This window comes from Orycteropus afer, unplaced genomic scaffold (assembly GCF_000298275.1).
Source record: "Orycteropus afer afer isolate SDZICR_OR568_19922 unplaced genomic scaffold, OryAfe1.0 scaffold00059, whole genome shotgun sequence".
Taxonomy (NCBI): domain Eukaryota; kingdom Metazoa; phylum Chordata; class Mammalia; order Tubulidentata; family Orycteropodidae; genus Orycteropus; species Orycteropus afer.
Window position 1 is genome coordinate 6,407,493 of NW_006921646.1, and position 23,632 is coordinate 6,431,124.

Sequence of the window (23,632 nt, forward strand, 5' to 3'; positions counted from 1 at the left end):
GTGCAGCCAGAATGCTCCTTGGAAGCAAGAATGGCCAGACTTCGTCTCACCTATTTTGGTCATGTTGTAAGAAGGGACCATTCCCTCCCTGGAGAAGGATGTCATGCTTGGTAGGGTGGAGGGTCGACGAAAGAGGGGGAGGCCTTCAAGGGGACGGATTGATATGGTGGCTGCAATGATGGGCTCAAGTATAGCAGGGATTGTGGGGCTGGCGCGGGATCGGGCATTGTTTCGTTCTGCTGTGCATGGGGTCGCTGAGTCGGAAATGACTCGACGGCACTTAACAACAACAACAACATTACATTCCCACCAGAATGGCTAAAATTAAATACTAGCAATGCTTAGTATTAGCAAGGATGTAGAACAAAGAAAACTCCCTTAATTTCTGGTGGGAGTATAAATTGTTAAAACTAGTTTGGAAAATTATGTGGCATTATTTATTAAAGATAACATGCATGTCCTGAGGCAGTATTTTCACTCCCAGGGAAACAATTCCCATCAACAGTAGAATAAATAGATAAATAAACAGTATAATAGCATTACAATGAAACACTACACTATAACAAACATGACTAAACAACTGCTATATCCAACAACATGAATAGATCTCACAAACATAGTATTAAGTGAAGAAGCCAGACACAAAAGAATACATATTACATGATACCATTTGTATAATGTTAAAGAACTGGCAAAACTGAAGTGTGATATTGACTTAGAATAGTAGTCCTTATTAGGGGGAGATTGTGACTGGAAGGAGGCACAGTGGTTTCTGGGATGCTAATAATGTGGAGTGTTTTTTTTTTAAAAAAAAAACCTAGTATTAGTTACACTGGAGTACTCACTTTGTAAGTATTCATGTAGTTGTACATTTATGATATGTGGGTTTTTTTTTTTTTTTTTAGAATTCAGCTATATTTAATTTCTCTCATGAGGACAGAAAGATAAATAAGTCACGGTTATCAAGCCTCTTGTTGTTAAGTGCCGTTCAGTTGGTTCCAACTCATAGCAACTCATGTAATATAATAAAACAGTGCCTGGTCCTGCATCATTCTCACAGTTGCTGTGTTTGAGCCCATCATTGCAGCCACTGTGTCAGTCCATTTCTTTGAGGGTCTTCTTTCTTGCTGACTCTTTGCTTTTCCAAGAATGATGTCCTTCTTCAGGGACTGGTCCCTCCTGCTAACATGCCCAAAGTATATTAGACGAAGTTCATTTTCCTCACATCTAAGAAGCATTCTGGCTGTATTTCTTCCAATATAGATTGGTTTGTTCTTCAGGCTGTCCATGGTATTATTCAGTATTCTTCACCAATAATGTAATTCAAAGGCATCAGTTCTTCTTTGGTCTTCCTTATCATTGTCCAGCTTGCACATGCATATGAGATGATTAAAAAGACCATGACTTGGGTCAGGCACACCTTAGTCCTCAAAGTGACATCTTTGTTTTTTAACACTTTAAAGTTTTTTTTTTTACAGCAGATTTGTCCAGGAGCTCTGGTAGCATAGTGCCTAAGGTACTTGACTGCTAACCATAAGGCTGGCAGTTCAAACCCACCATGCACTCCTCGGAAGGAAGATGGGGCAATCTACTTCCGTAGTGATACTGCCTCGAAAACCCAAGGAGCGGTCACTATGAGTCGGGTCCGACTCGACAGCACATAACAACAACAACAACAGTAACATATATGTTGTTTGATTACTGACTGCTCCTTCCATAGGTGTTTGATTGTAGATCCAAGTTAAATGAAATCCTTGACTACTTCAATATTTTCTCTGTTTATCATGATATTGCTTACTAGTCTAGTTGTGAGGATTTTGTTTTATTTCTTTTTTAACTTTTTATTATGATTTGGGAGAAAGTTTACAGAGCAAATTCATTTTCCATTCAACTGTTCATACACATTTTGTTTTGTGACTTCAGCTGTAATACCCACAATGTAACAGCTCTCTTCCTCTCCTTGGTTACCTTTTCCCAATGTCCTTCTTTCCTATGCATTCCTGCCCTTTGAGCTTTCTCCCCCTGCAAATGCTGCTCTTCTGATCTCTGTTCTGATCTGAAAGATTTGAACAGATCTTGATTTAGCTAAACCATTGTACTTGAGATCATATCCTGAGAGATACTTGATTGTTCTTTTATAGCCGTGGAATTTTCTTCCTTTTCTACAACCACTTTGTGAACAGACTCAGGGCTGTGGTCCAAATTATACCACTAGGTGTCACCAAGGAGTGATGAATGGATAAACGTGGCAGGATCCAAGGATAAAATGTGTTGAAAATTTTTAAGAGCTTATTTTCCAGACCACAAGGGCTCTGGAGGGAGGCACGTTAATGCAGAGAATCCTAGTGGAGGGCCGTGATAGTCTTAAAGGTTTACTCCAGCTTCCTAAGAATCCTAGAGGGATTCATTATTCCCTCTAGTTTCAGCTTCTTCTTATTTAATTATGTATGCATTTTACCTTATCTTTTCCCTTGAGACTTTCTTAAATTTGTGTACCTTGTTATTAGATGCCCTCCCACGTCATATGATTTTTGCTGAGGCCTGTGTATAATCTTAAAATTGACCACTCTGCTCTAAACATTGCTTTCAGATAGATTTTGTTGCCTCCATCCCCCTCGTTTGTTACTTCCCCATGTGTTGTTTCAGAATGCAGCAGAACTGATCACTTCCTATGTGTCAGGCTGAGTAGGAAGGGTGGGAGAAGGTAGGACTGATGTGCTAGGTTAGGCTCAAGGCAATGGGTTAAGGACAGTCTTTTCCGCATCTAATATTTCAATCTTTCTCTCCCTCCTTTGCCCTCCCCCAAACTAGCAACAAGGGCCTAATATTAAACCAGAGCTGAAAACTGGTTGCTCCTCCCCTTTCATCCTCTGAGCCTCAGAGTTAAGCCAACCTGTTCCTCATATTTGGGTTGACCAAGTATTTTTCTTACTGAGAAAGTAGGTAATTGTAATTTCCTACATAAATATTTAAGTCTTAGCTCCATTTCAGAATCTCAGTCTACACAAACACCATGAAGAAGATACTGTTATTGTGCCCCATTTTATAGATGTGGTATATTGAGAGGTTAAGAAACTTCTTGCCCAAAGTCACACAGCTATTGAGTGATGGGACAACCAGGTAATAAACCCAGGCAGTCTCAGCCCAGAATTCATGCTACTAACCCCCACCCTATGACTTAATTTTTTTATTTTAACTTTTTATTGTGTTTTAGGTGAAAGTTTACAGAGCAACTTAGTTTTCCATTCAACAATTAATACACACTTTGTTTCATGACATTGATTGCAATCGACTTAATTAAAACTATAAAAGTAAACATTTATCAAGTGCTTATTATACATGAGGCACTGTGCTAAGTCTTTTATGTGCATTATGTCATTTATTCCTTACAGGAACAGTAGGAGGTAGGTACTGTACTATCCCTGTTTTTTATGTGAAACTAGGACACAAAAAGTAAATATATAGCCTAAGGCAACTAATAAGCCCTAGGTGGTGCAGTTGGGCTATGAGCGCAAGTCTTTCCGACTCTAGATTTCAACCTCTTAACCACGATGCTGTATTGCCCATGGACCTCTGTTGCTATTAATTGGGTCAGATCCCATCTATAGTTTGCCCCAGTTCAAGGTACTGATATTCTCTTTATTGGCTTACATATGCTATGAAGTACATTGCTCATTTTCCAGTGCTCCAGGGCTACATCCAGGGATAATACTCGAGTGATTTCCTAGCCAACGCTACCTCGTTAACCTTATCATTAGATGCTGCTTCCTTGAGTAATAGCAGTTTTTCAGGCTTGGGCCATTGTCCCCAGTTTAGGCCAATAGGACCTGTTCTGTCTCAGCTCTCCTTTGTTTGAGTAATTCATTCACCAGCAATGAGGTGATTCTTACCTATTATACAAGCAGTTCTCGGTGGAGGCATGAATATGAAATATAGGTAGAAAGCCAAAGCACTGTTTGAAGAATGTTGTTTCTAAGGATGGTGGTTTATGAACCTTTCTTTTCTATTTGTTCTCAAGGGTTTTCCTTCTGAAAAAGCACAAGGTTTTGCAGCAGCAAGAGAGAAATTCCATTAAGAGGAGGAAAATCAAGCTTACTTCATCTCTCTTTCCCTCTCCCCAGAGTCTGAATGGTGTTTGGCTGAACAGAGAACGTCTGGAACCTTTAAAGGTATATTCCATCCATGAGGGAGACCACATCCAGCTTGGGGTGCCTCTGGAAAACAAGGAGAGTGCTGAGTATGAATATGAAGTTACTGAAGAAGACTGGGAGAGGATGTATCCCTGTCTTGCCCCAAAGAGTGACCAGATGATGGAAAAAAATAAGAGCTTAAGAACTAAAAGGAAATTTAATTTGGATGAATTGGATGGTCCTGGAGCTGAAGGCCCTTCAAATTCAAAATCCAAAATAACTAAAATGTCTTGTGAGCCTGGTCAGCCAGAAAAGTTACATGAGGAAGGAGAAGTGGACAGTCAGCCCTCTGAATATTTGGATCCTAAATTGACTTCTCTTGAGCCCAGTGAGAAGACCACAGGGGCTCATATTTACCCTGCCGCCCCAAAAGTTGTGGAGCTTCGTCAGAAGACGCAGAAAGCCCCAAACCCTTCTGCGTCTCAAAGCAGCTTAGAGCTATTTAAGTTAACCATGTCTAGGATTTTGAAGCTGAAAACACAGATGCAGGAAAAGCAGGTAGCTGTTCTGAATGTGAAAAAGAAGAACCAAAAGGGAAACTCAAAAAATATTGTGAAAATGGAGCAGGAACTACAGGATTTACAGTCCCAGCTGTATGCGGAACAGGCCCAGCAGCAAGCGAGAGTGGAGGAACTAGAGAAGACTTTCCAAGAAGAGAAGCAATGTCTCCAGGTACCATCCAGGCGAGAAAGACAAGAGTGCCCCTAGGGGTGGGCAGGCCCTCCATGAGCTCCTGGTTGGAAGCTGTTTCCAGGCCAGGGACCAAATACTGAGTACCAGGAGCTGGAGATGGCATGGGAGCAGAAAAGTTTGAGATACTAGAAGGGGGTTGAGTTAAGGGTTAAGGTTTCAGCATGTAGGTAAGATGAGGAGCTAGAGTTGGGGTACTATGATAGGGTAAGATGATGAGCAGAGCCAGCCAGGACATAGCTGATCTCATGATACAAAACTGAGGCGATTCAGAATGAATGTCAATTCAGGGAGAAGTTGGATAAAGGTCAGCTTGCCATGAAACCACAGTACAGCCTATTTATACTGGTAGTTTTCTTCATAAGTTTGGCTCTATGGTCAGAGCCAAATCACGTAGCCCCACAGCAGGTACAAGTCAGGTAGGTGCTTTATCCTTGTGTCTGTCTACTTGTTAACTATGAGGGTTAGTTAACTCTGTAACAAACCTAGGAGGTGGGAGGCTAGAAAGGGAGAAAATGTTTTTGTGTCTGTCCTGCACAGCCAGCATGGGAGAGGACTGGTGCACCATGACTCAGTTGTCGGGTTGAGTGATAAACTGCCTTCCACAGTTTCTTTAGCAGAAAGGTAAAGTATTTGCTGTCTTAGCTGTGTCAAGGTAAGACCAAATGTGTCCCAGTCACTGAGCCATTTGCTTAGATGACAAATTCTTGCACAGAGCTTCTAGGCTAGAGCCGATGCTAGTCTCTGCTCGAAATGTCAGCTCCCATCTGGCAGGAACCATACATTTTACTCCCACCTAATTCCTCAGGTAATACTGAATGTCAAGAATTCCCCATTGTTGACTTAGAACTAAGGGCCAAATCACACTGAAGTGAATAAGCTTTTATCTTTTATTTGGGTTGCTCAGGGCAAGGAACAACCAGAAGTAGTGTTGGCTGATTTCTGAACAATTTAAAAATTTGGTTCTAATTTCTGCTGTTCCCTTAAAAGGAGAGTATTAGTAAAGGCCATGGATTAAATAAATATATACATGTATGTGGGAGCTCTGGTAGCGTAGTGCCTAAGGCACTTGACTGCTAACCAGAAGGTTGACGGTTCAAACCCATCAGCCACTCCTCAGAAGGAAGATGGGGCAATCTACTTCCGTAGTGATACTGCCTCAGAAACCCAAGGAGGGGTCGCTATGAGTCAGGTCTGACTCGACGGCACATAAGAACAACAACAACAACATACATGTATATACATGAGTTGCATTTGTGTACATTTTTACTTCTCTTATTCAGCCTGGGCTAGTTCTTGAAGTTCATAGGAGGTAGTTTATCTTTACATATTAGTGTATCATACTTTCACCAGAGCATAACTCTCTTTAAAGGCTAATGTGTTTAGGAATAACACATTAATATTTGTGGCTGCTCTGTGTGTGCTTCAAGGTATAGCGGCAAAATCTTTTTCTGTACCAAAATGCTAAAGAAAAGCAAAAAAAAGCTAGTTTAGAGACTTGGTCTAGGTATAAGAGGGTCATGTATATATTGTTCGTAGTGGTGTGTGTCTAGTCCATTAAATTGTTTACTAGGTACTTTTCCTTCTGCCCACCAAGCTGTACCCCTAGTACTTGCTCTGAAGGAAGCTCATTAAACCCTTCACTTCTTCACACAGATTTCTCCACACAGATTTGTTTTCAGCACCTATGCTGCCTGGCACTGTGCCTGGAGTTCTGGTAACTGTGAAAATGCTTAATAAATAGTTTTTGCCACTAAGGAATTTGCAGTTGAGGGGACAAGATATATGTTGCACTTCAGAGAACAGTTTCAAGTCAATATATTCAATCAGTGAACAATTTCAAGTTGACATGTTAAATGTGTTATCATTGGGTGAAGTGGAAGGGAAGGGCCCAAGCATTTTTGTGGAAGAGTGCTGGTTGTCAGTTAATGATGATGTGGAAGGCACTCTGGAGGGGCCAGTGAGGGAACTATAGCATAAGCTCTGGCAAGGAGGGAGGAGGAGAAGTTTGTGAACTAGAAGTGGTAGAGAGACTCAGAATGAGAGATGAGGTGGCTAGAATTGAGGGCAGAAACATGGTGGAACTCATGAGTGCCGGCCTGGAGGATTATATCTGAGTTCATTTAGTGACTCAGAAGCTCTCAGTGTGCATCCTTTTAGAGTCCCAGCATTAGCCAGTGGACTTGGACTATTAGCCCAAGGTTTTCCAGAATAATTCTAGTGGTGGCTTAAGGGTGACAACACTGAGATGTACAGTGTCTGAATAGATTGTTCTGTTCAAATCCCTTATTACCAACAGCTTCAAGTAAAACAGGAGATTTTCCACCTGCTCCCTGCCCCCTGTTGTTTCCAGATGCTCATGCTAGCTGGTCTGGTCTGGATTTTGTTCCTGTTTTCCCCTTTCTGCAGGGAAACCATCCATTTTGTTTTTGGTTTTGCAGGGTTTGGAGAAAGAGCAAGGAGAAGAGGACCTGAAGCAACAGCTGGCCCAGGCTCTGCAGGAGGTAACTTAATCTCTTGCCACTGTTCTGAGATTATAGTGGACTACAAAGTGGGAGGCAGCCAAGTGTTTTGTGGCTGCTCAGCCCACATCTCTGTGCATCTCCAGTCTGTAAACAGAGCAGATGGCAGCTGCTCACACCATCAGGTCAGAGATTTGGAGCCTCACAGACATGCCAGACCGCAGCATGAAAACTTACATCTTCATCTGAGCAGAAAGTTGCTCTAGTGAAGAAGAAATGGAGTCTGTAGTAATTAGGAGGCTCTCTGGGGAAATGGCTCCACTTCCACAAAGGTGAGGGCTACACAGGGGAAATACGAGCTGTGACTGGCCACCAGCACCTGCAAGGGTCTCCATTAACTCACTGTTCTGATCTGTAGTCATCCAGCAACCATTCAAGAAACTTCCAATTAAGCATTTTAGGTGAGATTGAGAGTATGCAGATAAACAGTTAGCAAAGCACATCGATTTACTGAAAGGCAAGGTTCATAGGAATAAAAATCTAAAAAATTGCCTATAGTTTATGCCATTTAATTTGACTGCTTCTTTCATAAGCTCTTTTGCATCTTTAAAACTTGCTTTTGTCTTCTATCCTTTATGTATTGTGATTAGTAGTTTGAAGCAGTTTTAGTCAGGAGTTTAGTGGGATGGTTCAAATCTCCTTGAGAAAAGTGAACAAAGCATTAGAGTTTTTTCAGGGGAATTTACCCTCATGTTCTTTTCTTGCTGCCTACCTCCCAACCTTCTTACAGTGCTCACAGTCACATATCGTTGTAAGTATTAGAGGGTACGTGCCTTGATTTTCTTGAAGGGGTCCAAAGAGCCTTGGGAAAGAATTAGGTGAAAGTGAATTCAATCCTTTTGGAATTTTATTTTCTGACCTTGTTTATTTTCTAGGGTGGGAGGGTAGGCATGTGTCCTATTTAGAATTTTCAAACATTATTAAATTGACATATTGTTTTGAAATTGACTAGAGAAGAATAAAGTTCTGCTACTTGGAAATCACCAAAGGATCATTGAGTACCCCGCACCTACAACTCCTCACCCTCTCCCTGGACAGGCAGGGAAGCCTACCAATCATTTAGCATGGAGTACTTGGCCAGTGTGCATTCAGTACCTTTTAATGTGGGATTTTAAGCTGATGATTCTATTCCAACACACCTGAGGGGCATACCACTCTCAACTGAATGGTGGTTCTTTTGGACCCTGCTGGTCCCTCTGAAGCTGTTCTCTTTATTTTATTTTATTTTTTATTTACCAGGCCATTGTGAAAGCTTGCATTTATAGAGCATAAAAACATTTCTGGTTGCTTTCATACCTGCCATTTTCTTATCAACACTGAAATAGAAAGGGTACTTGTTTTCCCATTTTGTAGGCATGCAGATCTAATTAGTGGTCAAGCACCCAGCCTTTCTGACATAACTGCATTTTTGGAGACCATACTTTAAAGTTTGTTTCTTGAGTAATATCGTTTCAAAAATACTTTCACTCCACTTTCTTAAAAAAAAAAAAAGTTCTGGTGGTGCAGTGGTTAAGCACTTGGCTGCTAACCAAAGGTCAGTGGTTCAAACCCACCAGCTGCTCCACAGGAGAAAGATAAGGCAATCTACTTCCCTAAAGATTTATAGCCTTGGCAACCCAATAGGGATCACTATGAGTTGGAGTTGACTTGATGAAAGTAGGTTTGTTTGTTTTTTTTCAATAAGACAAAATTGACTTGATGACAGTGGTTTGTTATGGTTTCTTTTCTCTTTTAAAAAAAATCCTTTAAAGAGAGAATTTGACGTGAGATTTTTAAAATATAAGCTATACTTATATGGAGGAGCTTATATATACTTATATACTTATATGAAGGTGCTCTGGTAGTATAGTGCCTAAGGCATGACTGCTAACTAGAAGGCTAGTGGTTCAAGCCCACCAGCCACTCCTTGGAAGGAAGGTTGAGCAATCTACTTCCATAGAGATACCACCTTAGAATCCCAAGGAGGGGTCACTATGAGTTGGATCCGACTCCACGGCAGTGAGTTTGGTTTAGGTTTTTTTAAACTTAAGCATGAAGAGCTCATCAATTATGTTTCATAGAAGTGGAAACTCTTGACATTTGGTGTAGGCAGTTAGTCACAGTGAATGACTTGTTGTTAGCTCTTGGGTATGCCAGCTTCCAGAAGGCCCTGGCAGGGTTCAGGCAGCATTGCCTTATGAGCGTGTAATGTGTGAGCTATAGAATAAATAGGTTGAAGATCTTTTTTCATTTCACAAATATGATTATCTAGGTTCTCTGAAGCCCATTTTCCTCTGATTATTTCTTAAAAGCCACTCACAGTGCTAGTTACTCTCACAGTTATTTAGTAGTTCTTGAGCACTGATTCTCAGAATCACTTGGGCAACTTTTTTGAAAAATACACATTCCTGGGCCCCAAGCCAAACCTGTGGACTCAGACTCCGGAAGGCAGTAAAAATTCTTCCTTTGGTTTGGATGGCTACCTGGATTGGGAACAGCTGTTTTAGGGCTAATGGATTTCTTCCCCATTTCCTTTCCTGAAAAAAAAAGCAGCAGGCAGGTGGGATGTCCTGGAGGAATGAAGACATTATTTTGAAATTGCCAGTTCATTGATAAGTTGAGCCAAGCCACTGGCTAGCAGGAGGGAGCAGGCGTATGTGTAGCTAAAAGGAAAGATACAGCATGGATCACCCTGAACATGTATCTGCTGTTTCTGCAGCATCGGGCTCTAATGGAAGAGCTAAATCGCAATAAGAAGAACTTTGAAGCAATCATTCAAGCCAAGAACAAAGAACTGGAGCAGACCAAGGTACTGGAAAGAAGATGGAGGTTTAGAATTTGGTTAGTACATGCAACTCAGCATTTTTAACAGTGCAAGGGTTGCTTTGGTGAATGAAGAGAGAGATTATGGCTGCTCCTTGCCTCAGGGGAAATAACCTGTAAAATTATTCAAGCCTCCGGAAGGTTCTGCCTATAAGACAACTTCTGTTGGTTTTTTTTTTTTTCCCCCCTTGTTCAGAAGCAGAATGCCAGGAATAAGTCACTCACATCCTACAGTCTAGTCCTTTGTCTGTGGTAGCTCCTCCTTCAGGGTGTTTCACTGGCAGAGACTAAGGATGGTGTGGTCAAAATAAAAAAATAGTTCATCCTGATGCATTCTTGTAATTCCTTCCCACATTAAATCAATGTCGTTAGGTGCCATTGAGTCAGTAGCGTTCTTAAATTAGGCTTATAGATTTAAATGCCTATCAGGGCCAGATTAGCAATTGAGAAGTAGGTGAAGTAGGCTGTGTGTAAGATAGTGAGGACTGGCACGTTTGAAAGGGGTACTCCCCCCCTCATCCTCTCACCTGAGGAGGCAGCCCTTCTCTGCTACAGCCAATTGTTGCTGTCCAGAAATGCAGGCCCCATGTTGTCTGATCTTCTGATTTTTCCATAGAAGATATAAATCTAAATGTTAATGTAAAATTTCCCAACTTTCTAATATTGGCGACAAGTTCAGTTTTTATTTTTGTTTTTAATGCCATGAGAGCCAAACTAAACAAGTCTGCAGGCTGGATCCAGTCTACAGGTCATCAGTTTGCAACCTCTGACCTGGATGTGATACCTAAGCCTAACTGCATCTCTCATTCCTACCCTAGAGCCAAGTACAGACCGGGGTGGGGGGGCGGGAGGAGGAGACATTTTCAGTTGGTTTGATATCCTTATGCTGTGTTTAAATCACATAGTACCTTCCCCCTGCAACCTCCAAGTAGCCAAAACATCTTTTTTTAACCCAATGATTCATAAGTTTTCAGGGAACTTGACTATAGTCAGAATTGGATACAGACCTTCTGCATTGCCCTAAGCAGCCTGACAGTCTACTTTGCTTTGAAAATAAAAGATGAAAAAGAAACCAGCTATTCAAAAGTACCCTGAATAGTTTTTCTCTCCCTTCCACTTACGGGCTCGTGATACCTTCTGTTTGGGGGATGAGATGCTGCTAACTTAAATAAATATCTGAGAACCTAGAATTCTCCCTAAAATGTTGGTATTCATGAGCAGTCTGACGTCTTGGAAAACAGGAATTACATTACAGATCTATGCAGGAGTGGGAAGTAGCAAGCATCATAGATCATGGGGCCTGAAGGTGCTTCAAGAAGCCTTCTCTCCTGCCTACAGGGAATATAGATATTATCCCTATTTTACAGCAAAGGCAGATATAAAGACGTCTAGAGGAAACCTTATGACTGATTCTATCTTCCTGCCTTTACTGGGATGATCGTCAACTGTTTTTCTTTATCCAGTGCATTTTAATTGTTTAGGATCCTTTTAGCCATCTCTGACTGCAGCTTGCTGTAGGATGCTTAATGTCCTATTCTGGTCTTGAGTGGTTAGTGGGGTTAGTATGCCACCCCCAGTTTCTCTCATTTTGTTGATTTTGGGAAGGAGACAGAAGCTACAATACAAATACTGAAAAAGAGAGAAGAAAGAAAGAAAGTCAGTTCCCTGTATCAGAAAGCAGTTCTGAAAAACAGTACCCCTTAGGGAAAGTATTTTATTCTCATCTTGCTGCACCAGAATGAATTTTTAATTTAGGCTCCTTCTGAGTCCTATTCTAGACAATTAACCCTGCTCCCTGTCTGGTTTTGCATTCTGTTGGTTTTCCTGAATGACAGGTGGGGTTGTGTGTCTTTGCAGGAAGAGAAGAAGAAGGTGCAAGCACAGAAAGAGGAAGTTCTTAACCACATGAATGATGTGCTAGAAAATGAGCTCCAGTGTATTATTTGCTCAGAATACTTCATTGAGGTAATTCTGAATATAGTAGCTCCCCTTCTCACCTTCCTGACTCTGAATGGAGCCTGAGCTGCATATGCTGCCTCTGCAATACGAAAAACTGCTAAAGATAATTTTCTTCCAGCAATTCTTTGTGGCTCTCTGATGGCAAAGTGACTGCAAGAGATGGAAGCTTCTCATTTCTTTTTGAAGTCTTTTATTTGTTCTTGAATATTTATTTGCTGTCATAATATTTTTAGCCACAATAAAACCTTTATCTCTGGGAGGGGAGGGAGGTTACATAACAGGACCACATGGCATTAGATTTTTGAAATATTAGAATAAAGCTGCTCAACAAAGCAATCTTTCTTTACTTTGAATGGGCACTCTGCTGAGAGCAAGTGTTTAGTGTAGCCTTTTCAAAAAGGTGGTAGATGTCATTGATGTATGGTCACTTTGGGAATTTAGGGGCCACGTTGAACATACTTCAAGGATTGTAAAGCTCCTTGTGAAAATGAATCATCTCTCCCTGAGGTTACCATTTGTTATCCTGTCATGTTTTTTTCACAGAGTATTTTTTCATAAAATTCTACTATTTGTTACCACAAGTATTAAAACTCAGATTGTTAAATGATTGCATTGCAGACTCCTTTAAAAAGGGAAATACACACGTACACTGCTTCCTTTGCTAAGAGGTCTTTAGGGAGGCTCGATGTAAAAGCCTCCTGAAAAATCCTTCCTGGGCAGACCATTTCCCTACGTTAGAGAAACTCAGTGTTGTTTGTCAGGGCCATGGACTCTGTAGAGGGAGACAAGGAGCAGGGGCTGGAACGGGTGATAGGTTAGCCAACCCAAGGTGTCTGCACATTGGCCTGTGTTTTGTTTACAGCATACTGTCTGACCTGTATGACCAGTCTCTTCTTAAAAGTCAGCATTGAAAAGATGTTTCATTTTAATCAGGCAGGATTTTAGTCATGTTTATGAGGGTTGGTTTGTAAATAACTTGTCTCCTAGTTTTCTAGCTTTCTGAGTTTAATTTGACATTTAAAAAATATCTCATTTCTATGCTATTTTCTACTGCTACCCTCAAAGCAAGAATGAGGACTTTTGAGCCTGAGAGAAAGTTGCATCATAGGAAATATATATAACATGAGTAATGAATAGAATGATTTACATTCTCTTTTTGGTAATGAAAGGACTCTGGTAGTAATCTAACCAGAGGAATTATACAGAGGAGCCCTTGAATCCAGCCTTCCTTTTGCTTTTTCTCTCCTCAGACACTGTCAGGGAACCCTTTATGTTTGTCAAATTTTTTTTTTTATTCCTTTTCCACTCAACTGTTCACTTTTTTTTTTTTCTTTAGAGATGAAGCCTCCTGTCATTCTGTATACTAAGTAGTCAGTATGTGTTCCTGTTCGAGCTTCTAATTCACCATTATTAGCAAGGCATAAATTTGTTTCTCATAAGAGAATTAATTAGTGATGTATTTGTACCATAACATTCACACATTTACTCATCTTCTTTGTGTTCGGTGACATTGTTTGCAAGGTGGCTAGTTCACATTGATGGTGTGGTCTGAGTTGATGGAACAAATCAGACAAATCAACTTACCTAGGGCCTGAATACATGACCTTACCTTTGAGGAAGGAGGAAATGAACTGTCAAATCTAAAACTTGAATTTCCCAACCTCGAGAATGATACTCTTGCCCATTGTAAGCCCTCCAGATGTGATTGTGGTTAACTTCCTATTTGGCCTTGGAAATAAGCTCCCATTCTAGCTGTGAGATCACAACTGCCCCAGGAAAGTAAGTGTGACAATTCTGATGTGGACAATTCTCATTGTAGGCTGTCACCTTGAACTGTGCCCACAGTTTCTGCTCCTACTGTATAAGTGAGTGGATGAAGCGGAAGATCGAATGTCCCATTTGTCGGAAAAGTATCACATCCAAAACTCACTCCCTGGTCCTGGACAATTGCATTAGCAAGATGGTAGATAATCTGAGCTCAGAAGTGAGAGATCGACGAAATGTCCTCATTAAGGAACGAAAAGGTGAGTGGTTATGAGAATGCCAGTTCCTCAGCAAAGGACTTACTACAAATTCTGACAGATGTATAAAGTATTTGTCATAGTACTTTTACCTATAATTAAGTTGCTTAATTCTCACAATCTTATGAACTATTCAGGAAGGTCATGAGAGATACTACTATTTAAGAAAATTGAGGCCCAGGGGGATAAAACAACTTAACCGATATTATACGGCAAAAGTTGTATTAGTTTCTTAGGGTTGCTAAAACCTAGTATCGCAAACTGGGTGACTTAAAACAACAAAAATTTCTCCTCTCACAGTTCTGGGGACTAGAAGTCTGAAATCCAGGTCAGCAGGGCCATACTCCTCTGGAGGCTCAGGGGAAGAATCCTTCCTAGCTTCTGCTGGCTGCTGGCAATCCTTGCCATTCCTCCTTGGCTTATAGCTGTATCACTCTGATCTCTGCCTCCATCATCACATGGTCTCCTTCCCTGTGCATCTGTCTGCCTCTAAATCTCTCCTTGTAAAGACACCAGTCAGAATGGGTTTAGTGCCTACCCTCCCTAATCCAATATGAGCTCATCTTAACTTGATTATATCTGCAAATATTTCCACATAAGGTCACATTCACAGGTACCAGGGGTTAGGACTTGAACATATCTTTTTGGGGAACATAATTCAACCCACAACAGTTGTCTAGCCATTTTCTATTGTTTTATGTTCTGGAAAAAACCAAGGATACCTGTGCTAAGGTCATCTTCCTTTATAGCTCATCATATCATAGAGTTAATATCCCTCTTCTCTTCTAGACCCCAAGGGGTTTCCCCTTTCCTAACTTTTTCTCATATGGCTAGATTTTTTACCTACTCCCCTATTGGGCAAAAATGTGGTACCAACTTCATTCAGTAAGTGACAGCTCATCTAAGTAAAATGGAACAGGAAGAATGCTGGGCATTTAAGCACTGGGTATGTGGAGAGAACTGAAACTTGCAAAGTTGGAAGAGCATTCCAGGAGTGAACTACTAATGGGGATGTTGTTGTTGTTGTTGTTGTTAAGTGCCGTCGAGTCATTTCCTACTCATAGCGACCCCATGCACAGCAGAATGAAACACTGCCCGATCCCGCGCCAGCCCCACAATCCCTGCTATACTTGAGCCCATCATCGCAGCCGCCGTGTCAATCCATCTCGTTGAAGGCCTCCCCCTCTTTCATTGACCCTCCACCCTACCAAGCATGACATCCTTCTCCAGGGAATGGTCCTTTCTTACAACATGACCAAAATAGGTGAGACGAAGTCTGGCCATTCTTGCTTCCAAGGAGCATTCTGGCTGCACTTCCTCCAGGACAGATCTGTTAGTTCTTTTAGCAGTCCATGGTACTTTCAGCATTCTCCACCAGCACCACAACTCAAAAGCATCAACTCTTCTTCGGTCTTCCTTATTCATTGTCCAGCTCTCACATGCATACCAGGCGATTAGAAATATCATGGCTTGTGTCAGGCGCACCTTAGTCCTCAAGGAGACATCCTTGCGCCTCAGCACTTGAAACAGTTCTTCGCAGTTGACTTTCCCAATGCTACACGTCATTTAATGTCCTGACTGCTGCTTCCATTGGCATCGATTGTAGAACCAAGCAACGTGAATTCTTTGACAACCTCAATCTTCTCTCCATTTATTGTGATGCTGCTCATTGGTCCAGTTGTGAGGATTTTTGTTTTCTTTATATTGAGACGTAATCCATGCTGCAGACTGTATTCTTCAACCTTCATCAGTAGGTGCCTTAAGTCATCCTCACTTTCAGCAAGCAAAGTTGTATCATCTGCGTATCTCAGGTTGTTAATGATTCTTCCTCCAATCCTGATACCACGTTTTTCTTCATATAGTCCAGCTTCTTGGATTATTTGCTCAGCATATAGATTGAATAAGTGTGGAGAAAGAATACAACCCTGACACACTCCCTTCTTGATTTTAAACCATGTAGTGTCCCCTTGTTCTGTTCGAACGACAACCTCCTGGTCAAGGTACAGATTTCTCATGAGTACAATCAAGTGCTCAGGAATTCCCATTCTTCTCAATGTTATCCATAATTTGTCATGATCCACACAATCAAATGCCTTTGCATAGTCAATAAAACACAAGTAAACATCTTTCTGGTATTCTTTGCCTTGAGCCAAGATCCATCTGACAACAGCTATGATATCCCTTGTTCCATGTCCTCTTCTGAATCCGGCTTGAACCTCTGGATATTCTCTGTCAATATACTGCTGCAAACGTTTCTGAATTATCTTCAGTAAGATCTTACTTGCATGCAATATTAATGATATTGTTCTATAATTTCCACATCCTGTGGGATCACCTTTCTTTGGAATGGGCACAAATATGGATCTCTTCCAGTCAGTTGGCCAGGTAGCTGTCTTCCAAATCTCTTGGCATAACTGAGTGAGTGCCTCCAATGGGACATCTGTTTGTTGAAATATCTCAATTGGTATGCCATCAATTCCCGGAGCCTTGTTCTTTGCCAGTTCTTTCATTCAACATTTGACTTCTTCCTTCATTACCATTGGTTCTAGATCATATGCCACTTCCTGAAATGGATGAAGATCCATCAGTTCTTTTTGGTACAGTGACTCTGTGTATTCCTGCCATCTTCTCTTGATGTTTCCTGCATCATTCAATATTTTGCCCATAGAATCTCTCAATATTGCAACTCAAGGCTTCAATTTTTTCTTCAGTTCTTTCAGTTTGAGAAATGCCAAGCATGTTCTTCCCTTTTGGTTTTCAGACTCCAGGTCTTTGCACATTTCATTATAGTAATTGGCTTTGTCTACTCGAGCTGCTCTTTGAAATCTTCTGTTTAGCCCTTTTACCTTTTACCTTTTCATTTCACTAATGGGGATAGAAGGGAGAATTGGGCAAGTAGAAAACTGCTCATCGGCCCTTCCAAATATGATAGGATGCCTGGACAGCTAATTTTATTGCTAAAAAATACCTTCTATACTTTGCTTTAAATTTTCCCAATTGAAAATTTGTTTGACAGTTTTCTCTTTTAGAATGCAAATGTCCCTGGAAAGATTAAGGATACTTTCTGTCATTCAGTGCTATAGCCCCTTTTACTCTGTGAGCAATTGTGTGGTTTGGGTATGAGCCAGTAGCCAGCTGGGTATCCATCTAAGCATACATGTAGTCTAGACTTCTTAGCTTCATAATGACTGAGGTCACAGTGGGGTCAAATTTAAGCCCTCCTGAAATCCAAGTAGAATTTGCTTTCCCTTCTAATACGTTGTTTAACTCTGAAAATGAGAGCATGAAAGTATCCATGTGTATTATCACGTATTGCACACTCCAGAATGAGTTAAAGTCCCTGGCCTTGAGTAATTCCTTTTCTAAATCAGGAGGCCTTGATAATGAGTCCAGTTGGTATATAAACCCAGAGTGAAGGATAGAGGCCTGTCAGATCAGCATGATTCATTCAGAGACTTTACAGCTCTATGTTGGTGCAGGGAGGAGGACTCTGTGTTAGAATTGGGTGTACCATTCTTATATATACTTTATATATATATCTATATACTTTACTTGTCTTTGCTGCGGTGGGAGTTTGGGGCATATACTGGTCTAGTGTAAGAGAGCTCTTGATTTATAAATGGATTATGTTTCCAAAGAAAGAAAATATTTAATGTTATTCTTTCATTGGTTTTCTTCCTTCTTTTCTTTTATTATGGTTTTATATATGTATATATATCAAAAAGTTTTCCATTTTAACCATTTTTAAGTATACAATTCAGTACACATAATTTTCTATATTGTGCAAACTTCATCACTATGCATTTCTAGAAGTTTTTTTTTTTTTTTGATCACCCTAAACAGAAACACAGTACCCATTAAGCAATAACTCTCCACTTCCCCCCTCCACTAGCCCTGGTAACCACTATTAAATTTTTGTCTCTTCGCATTTGCCCATTACAGATATTTCATGTAAGTGGGATCATGTAATATTTGTCCTTTTGTACCTCATTTATTTCACTTAGCATGTTTTCAGGGGTCATTCAAGTTATACATGTATCAACTTCATTTCTCTTTATGGCTGAATAATACTCCATTATATGGTTATACCATATTTTGTTTATTCATCTGTTGATAGGCACTTGGGTTGTTTCTGCCTTTTGGCTATTGTGAATAATGCTGCAGTGAACATTGGTATACAAGTATCTGTTTCAGTCACTGCTTTCAAGACTCTTGAGTATATATATACCTAGGAGTGGAATGACTGGGTCATATGGTAATTCTATATTAAACTTTTTGAGGACCCGCCAAACTATTTTCAGTAATGGCTGCACCATTTTATATCTTGTCAACGATGTACAAGGTTTCCAATTTCTCCACATCCTCAACAACACTTGTTATTTTTTCTTTTTCTATCAATAGCCATTCTAGTGGGTATGAAGTCATATCTCATTTTGATTTGCATTTCCCTAATGACGACTTCCGTAGTGATACTGCCTCGGAAACCCAAGGAGGGGTCGCTATGAGTCGGGGCCGACTCGATGGCAAAGCAACAACAACAACAACAATAATGACTAATGATGCTGAGCATTCCTTTGTTACTCTTGCCCATAGACTCTTGAGTCGGGTCTCCCATTTTCTTTCTCTTTCTTGGTTTAGTGGGTTGATGTGGTGCAATATGTCAATTATTAATTACCCAAGAAGGGATGCACTGTATATTAATTTTTGAGGTCCCAAGCGTTGGGAATATCTTTATTTGTTTGGTAGTTTAGCTGGGTATAGAATTTGAGCTAGAAAATTGTCTTTCATCAGAAGTTTGAAAGTATCACTCAGTTGTCTTACAGAGTCCAGTGGAGCTACCAAGAAATCTAATGCTATCCTTATTACCAGACATTTTTATGTGATCTAATTTTGCACTCTGGGAGTTGTTAGAATCTTTCTTATCTTAGTATTCTGAAATTTTATGATGATATGCCTTAGTGTGTTCTCTTTTCACACTAATATGTGCATTGTGCTGGGTACTTTGTTAATCCTTTTGATCTGAAAACTCATATTCTTCAGTTTTGGGAAACTTTGATTTCTCCTTCTGCCACTTCTGTTATTTGAATTTTGAACTTCTTTGAACTAATCCTTCAATTTTCTTATTTATTTTCCCTCCCATATTTCATCTCTTTGTCTTTTTGTTGTACTTATTGTGAGAATTCCTCAATTTTAATTTCCAGCCCTCCTAAAGATTTTATTTCTGTTGTCATTTTTTATTTTTAAGAACTCAATTTTAAATTCTCTGTGTGTTTATTTTTTATCCTGCTCTTGTTTCCTGGGTACAGTATTTTATCTTTCAAGGACATTAAATTAGCTTTATTTAATGTCTTGCAATGTCCTTTTCTTAAGTTTTGTTTTATTTCTTGTTGTTAGGGACATTCCTCAAATATCCTGTGATCCTTGGCCATCTGGTTCATATTTAAGAGTGAGAAACTAAATGCTAGTTGGAGCTCCATATGCTTGGGTAACACTTGCCAACTGTGGGGCTTTACTATAGAATAATCTGTCAAAACCCTACTGTTTTGTTGGGGGGATCTCTAGCCAAGAGTGCTTTTAGGTCTTTTTCTCTGGATTTGATTAGTTTGCTTAGAGTTGAATCTTCCAGTCTCCTGACCCTAGGGATAGGGGCTTGGCAGACGGTAGGATAAGACAAGTTGGCAGGCTGAGTAGGGATGAGAAGGAGGATAGGCTGTGTATATGGGTGTCTTTCTTTCTCACCTTTTGCTATGTGGGCTTTTACTTAATTCCTCCATTTTTAGTGAAGTGTCTCACCTTTTTTCCCTATTCTCTCCCACCTGAGCTAAGTCTAAGGAGCAGTGGGTTTTGGAAACTATGTCTAGTGTTCTAGAATCTACAGCCTCTGGTTCATTATCTCCAGACAGGAACCCCCAATCTTTTGTTGGTATGTGTAGATAGGAGCATAGTTTTCCCTGTTGTTTGGATAGAGTAGGGAAGGGGGTCTAGGGGTTTAAGTGCTCCATATAAAGACTTTCAGCAAATCTGTTTCTAGCCACATACGCACCCACTCCTACTCAAACCCACACATGCACATGCACATAGGCTTAGCTTTCAGCTTTTTCCAGTCTGCTGAGATATCTCTGTCTCCTATAGCCTCCTCTGTTGTTTGTTCTGTTCTTCAGAGTTTATGCCTTTTTTAATTTACTATTCACTAACTGCCATTGAGTCATTTCAGGCTCAGTGATATGATCTAGTCATGAAAAAATAATAAGGAACAGGTGGAAGAGAACAGGAGTAAAGGGAGGTAAAGAAATGTGTGAGAACTAGTTGAGGTAGAACTAACCTTAGTTATTTGATTAGCAGAAAAGTGTGGAGGCTTACATGTGTGTTCCTTGATGGAGGGGGCAGCGAGGTGAAAAAGATGATGAAAAACACACTGTTAGTTTGCTGTGTGATAAGTAGATGGTGCTATTGCTCCGGACAGTTTGGTGGGATTAAAAAAAAAAAAAAAAAAAACCAAACGCACTGCCACTGAGTTGATTTTGACTCATAGGGATACTTCCTTTGGTTTCTAAGGCAGTATCTCTACAGAAGTAGATTGCCTAGTCTTCCTTCCAAGGAGTGGCTGGTGGGTTTGAACCACCAGCCTTCTGGTTAGCAGTCAAATGCCTTAGGCACCATGCCACCAGAGTTGCAGTTTGAATGTTATAAAAACCTTGGGTTGGTGTCTTAGGTAGGGTTCTTTAGAGAAGCAAACCCAGTGAAGCTTTTAGAGAGAGATTTATCTCAAGGAAATGGTTCCTGCCATTTTAGAGGCTGGCAAGTCCCAAGGCCGTGGGTCAGATGTCAGACTGGAAGCTTCTCCTGACTCAGTAGCTGCAGGGGCTGATGAACCCAAGATCAACAGGCATTACAACAGGCTGCTGCCTGCAGAGGCTGATGAATCCAAGATTGGCAGGTAAGGTGACAGGCTTCTTGCTCACAGGTAGCAAAGGCAACACCAAAATCAGCAGGCAATACAGCAGGCTGCTGGTTCAAATCCAAAGACCTGGAGGTCCTATGATGATGAGCCAGATGTAGGAACAAGATTGAACAAAAAGCCAGAGAGTTTTGCTAAAATGTGCATATATATTGGAAGCAGCCTACACCCCCAAGGAGACTCCCCTTCAACTGATCGGCTGCTCATAACGGATCTCATCATGAGTAGGAGTGACTACATCATAGCTCCCAAATCACTGAAAATCATGGTCCAGCCAAACTGATACAAAAACTCAGCCATCACAGTTGAGTACACAGTGAATTACAAACAGAATGTGTACAAGTCAAAGACTCACAACTTGGAAAAAAAGCTGGAAGAAAACACAGATACAGGTTCTATCTATAACATTCACAGCTTAATTATACAAATTGACTTAATGTTAAGCCAAAAAGATATAATCCTGCTGTATTGTCGTTGGGGATTTTATGTATTTACTGACATCTCCCAGTCAGAGAGAGTTTGGATCAAGGGATTGGGGAAGGAATAGGTGAGTCTCCCTAATGAACCACACTTCTGTAGTGAATATCTGCTCATTTAATCAAGTGATCTGGTCACGTTTAGAGCCTGTTGTGTTGAGACTTGCAGAGAGCCACTCTGCTCAATTTTGGCTCTTTCTTCTTTTTGGATGTGTGCATTTATTGCTATAAGTTAGCCTCTGATCATTGCTTTTGCTGTGTCCCAAAGATTTTGGTATGTTGTGTTTTCATTTGATTCAAGGAATGTTTGAATTTCAATTTTTATTTCTTCTCTTACCCAGTGTTTCTCAAGGAGGGTGTTGTTCAGTTTCCACGTGTTTACGCTTTTTCTGTTAATCTTCCTATTATTGATTTCTAATTTGATAGCATTATGATCTAAGAAGATGCTTTGCAGTATTTCAATGTTTTTAAATTTATGAAGGCTTGCTTTATGGCCTAATATATAGTCTGTCATGGAAAATGTGCCACGTGCACTTGAAAAGAATGTATATTGTGCTATTGTTGGGTGAAGTGCTCTGTAGATGTCTATAAGGTCAAGTTGGTAGATTGTGTTGTTTAGGTCTTCTGCATCTTTGTTGAGTTTCTTTCCAGTTGTTCTATCTTTCATTTAAAGTGGTATATTAAAGTCTCCCAGTATGACTGTGGAGTTGTCTATTTGACTTTTCACTCTTTTAAAGTCTGATTTATGTATTTTGGGACTCTTTCATTGGGTCCATAGATATTTATTATGGTTATACCTTCATGTTCAATTGATCCTTTAATCATTATATAATGTCTTTCCTTGTGTCTTATGATGGTTTTTGTCTTAAAGTCAATTTGATCAGAAATTAATATTGCCACACCAGCTCTTTTATGGTTGCCATTTGCTTGATATATCTTTTTCCAACCTTTGCTTTTTAGTCTATTTTTGTCTTTGTCTCTAAGGTGTGTCTCTTGTAGACAGCATATTGATGGGTTTTGTTTTCTTATCCAATCTCCAGGGAGCTCTGGTAGCATAGTGCCTAAAGGCACTTGACTGCTAACCAGAAGGCTGGCGGTTCAAACCAACCAGCCACTCCTCGGAAGGAAGATGGGGCAATCTACTTCTGTAGTGATACTGCCTAGGAAACCCAAGGAGGGGTCGCTATGAGTCAGGTCCGACTCGATGGCACATAACAACAACAACAATCCAATCTGCAACTCTCTGTCTCTTGAGTGGGGCATTTAATCCATTGATATTCAGTGTAATTATTGACAGGTATGAATTGGTTGCTGTCATTTTGTTATGTGTTTTTTCATGGTGTCCCTCGTTTCTTTGTTCCATATTATTTTCTATGCAAAGCTCATTATGTTTATGGATTGTGTTATAATTTCCTTTGTTGCTGTTGTTTTAGTATTTACTGAATATTTGTCCTTGTCTTTTTTATTGTGATGTGAAGGTTTATTATTGTTCTTTGAGGTTACCCTGTGATTTATAATTTTCTTCCTGAGATTAGAACAGTCCATTCTATCTTGCAACTCTCTTGATTTCCTCACCATTTAGAAGTTCTGTAACTACACAGTATTTTCCCTCTTTTTGTTTGTAGTTGTCCTCATTTGCCAATTCAAGTCTCTGGTTCCCTGTTTACAGTCTTGTATGCTTATTTTACTTTGGGTATGTCCATAGCTGTAGTTTCTGGGTTCTGTCATCTTGTGTATTAGTGGTCGGTTGTTGTTTGATATTTTTGGTTCTGTGTTCAAAGGACTCCCTTTAGTACGTCTTGTAAAGTTGGTCTGGTTTTAACAAATTCCCTTACTTTCTACTTATCTGGAAATCTCCTAATTTCACCATTGTATTTGAGGGACACTTTTGCTGGCTATATAATTCTTGGTTGAAAATATTTATCTTTCAGGGTTTTATATATACCATCCCATTGCCTTCTTGCTTGCATGGTTTCTGCTGAGAAATCAGAGCTTATTCTTACTGGCTGTCCTT

The 23,632-nt window shown here is 40.2% G+C and overlaps 1 protein-coding gene across 1 annotated transcript in view; it reads left to right on the forward strand.

The window, feature by feature from the left end:
* The window catches only part of RNF8 (ring finger protein 8), a 134,230-nt gene that overhangs the window by 58,161 nt on the left and 52,437 nt on the right, over window positions 1-23,632 (forward strand). Inside the window, exons 3-7 of the mRNA XM_007939460.1 lie at window positions 4,122-4,862; window positions 7,322-7,384; window positions 10,101-10,190; window positions 12,062-12,169; window positions 13,983-14,187. Of these exons, the coding sequence (XP_007937651.1) occupies window positions 4,122-4,862; window positions 7,322-7,384; window positions 10,101-10,190; window positions 12,062-12,169; window positions 13,983-14,187 (1,207 nt within the window). The remainder of the gene's footprint in view (window positions 1-4,121; window positions 4,863-7,321; window positions 7,385-10,100; window positions 10,191-12,061; window positions 12,170-13,982; window positions 14,188-23,632) is intronic.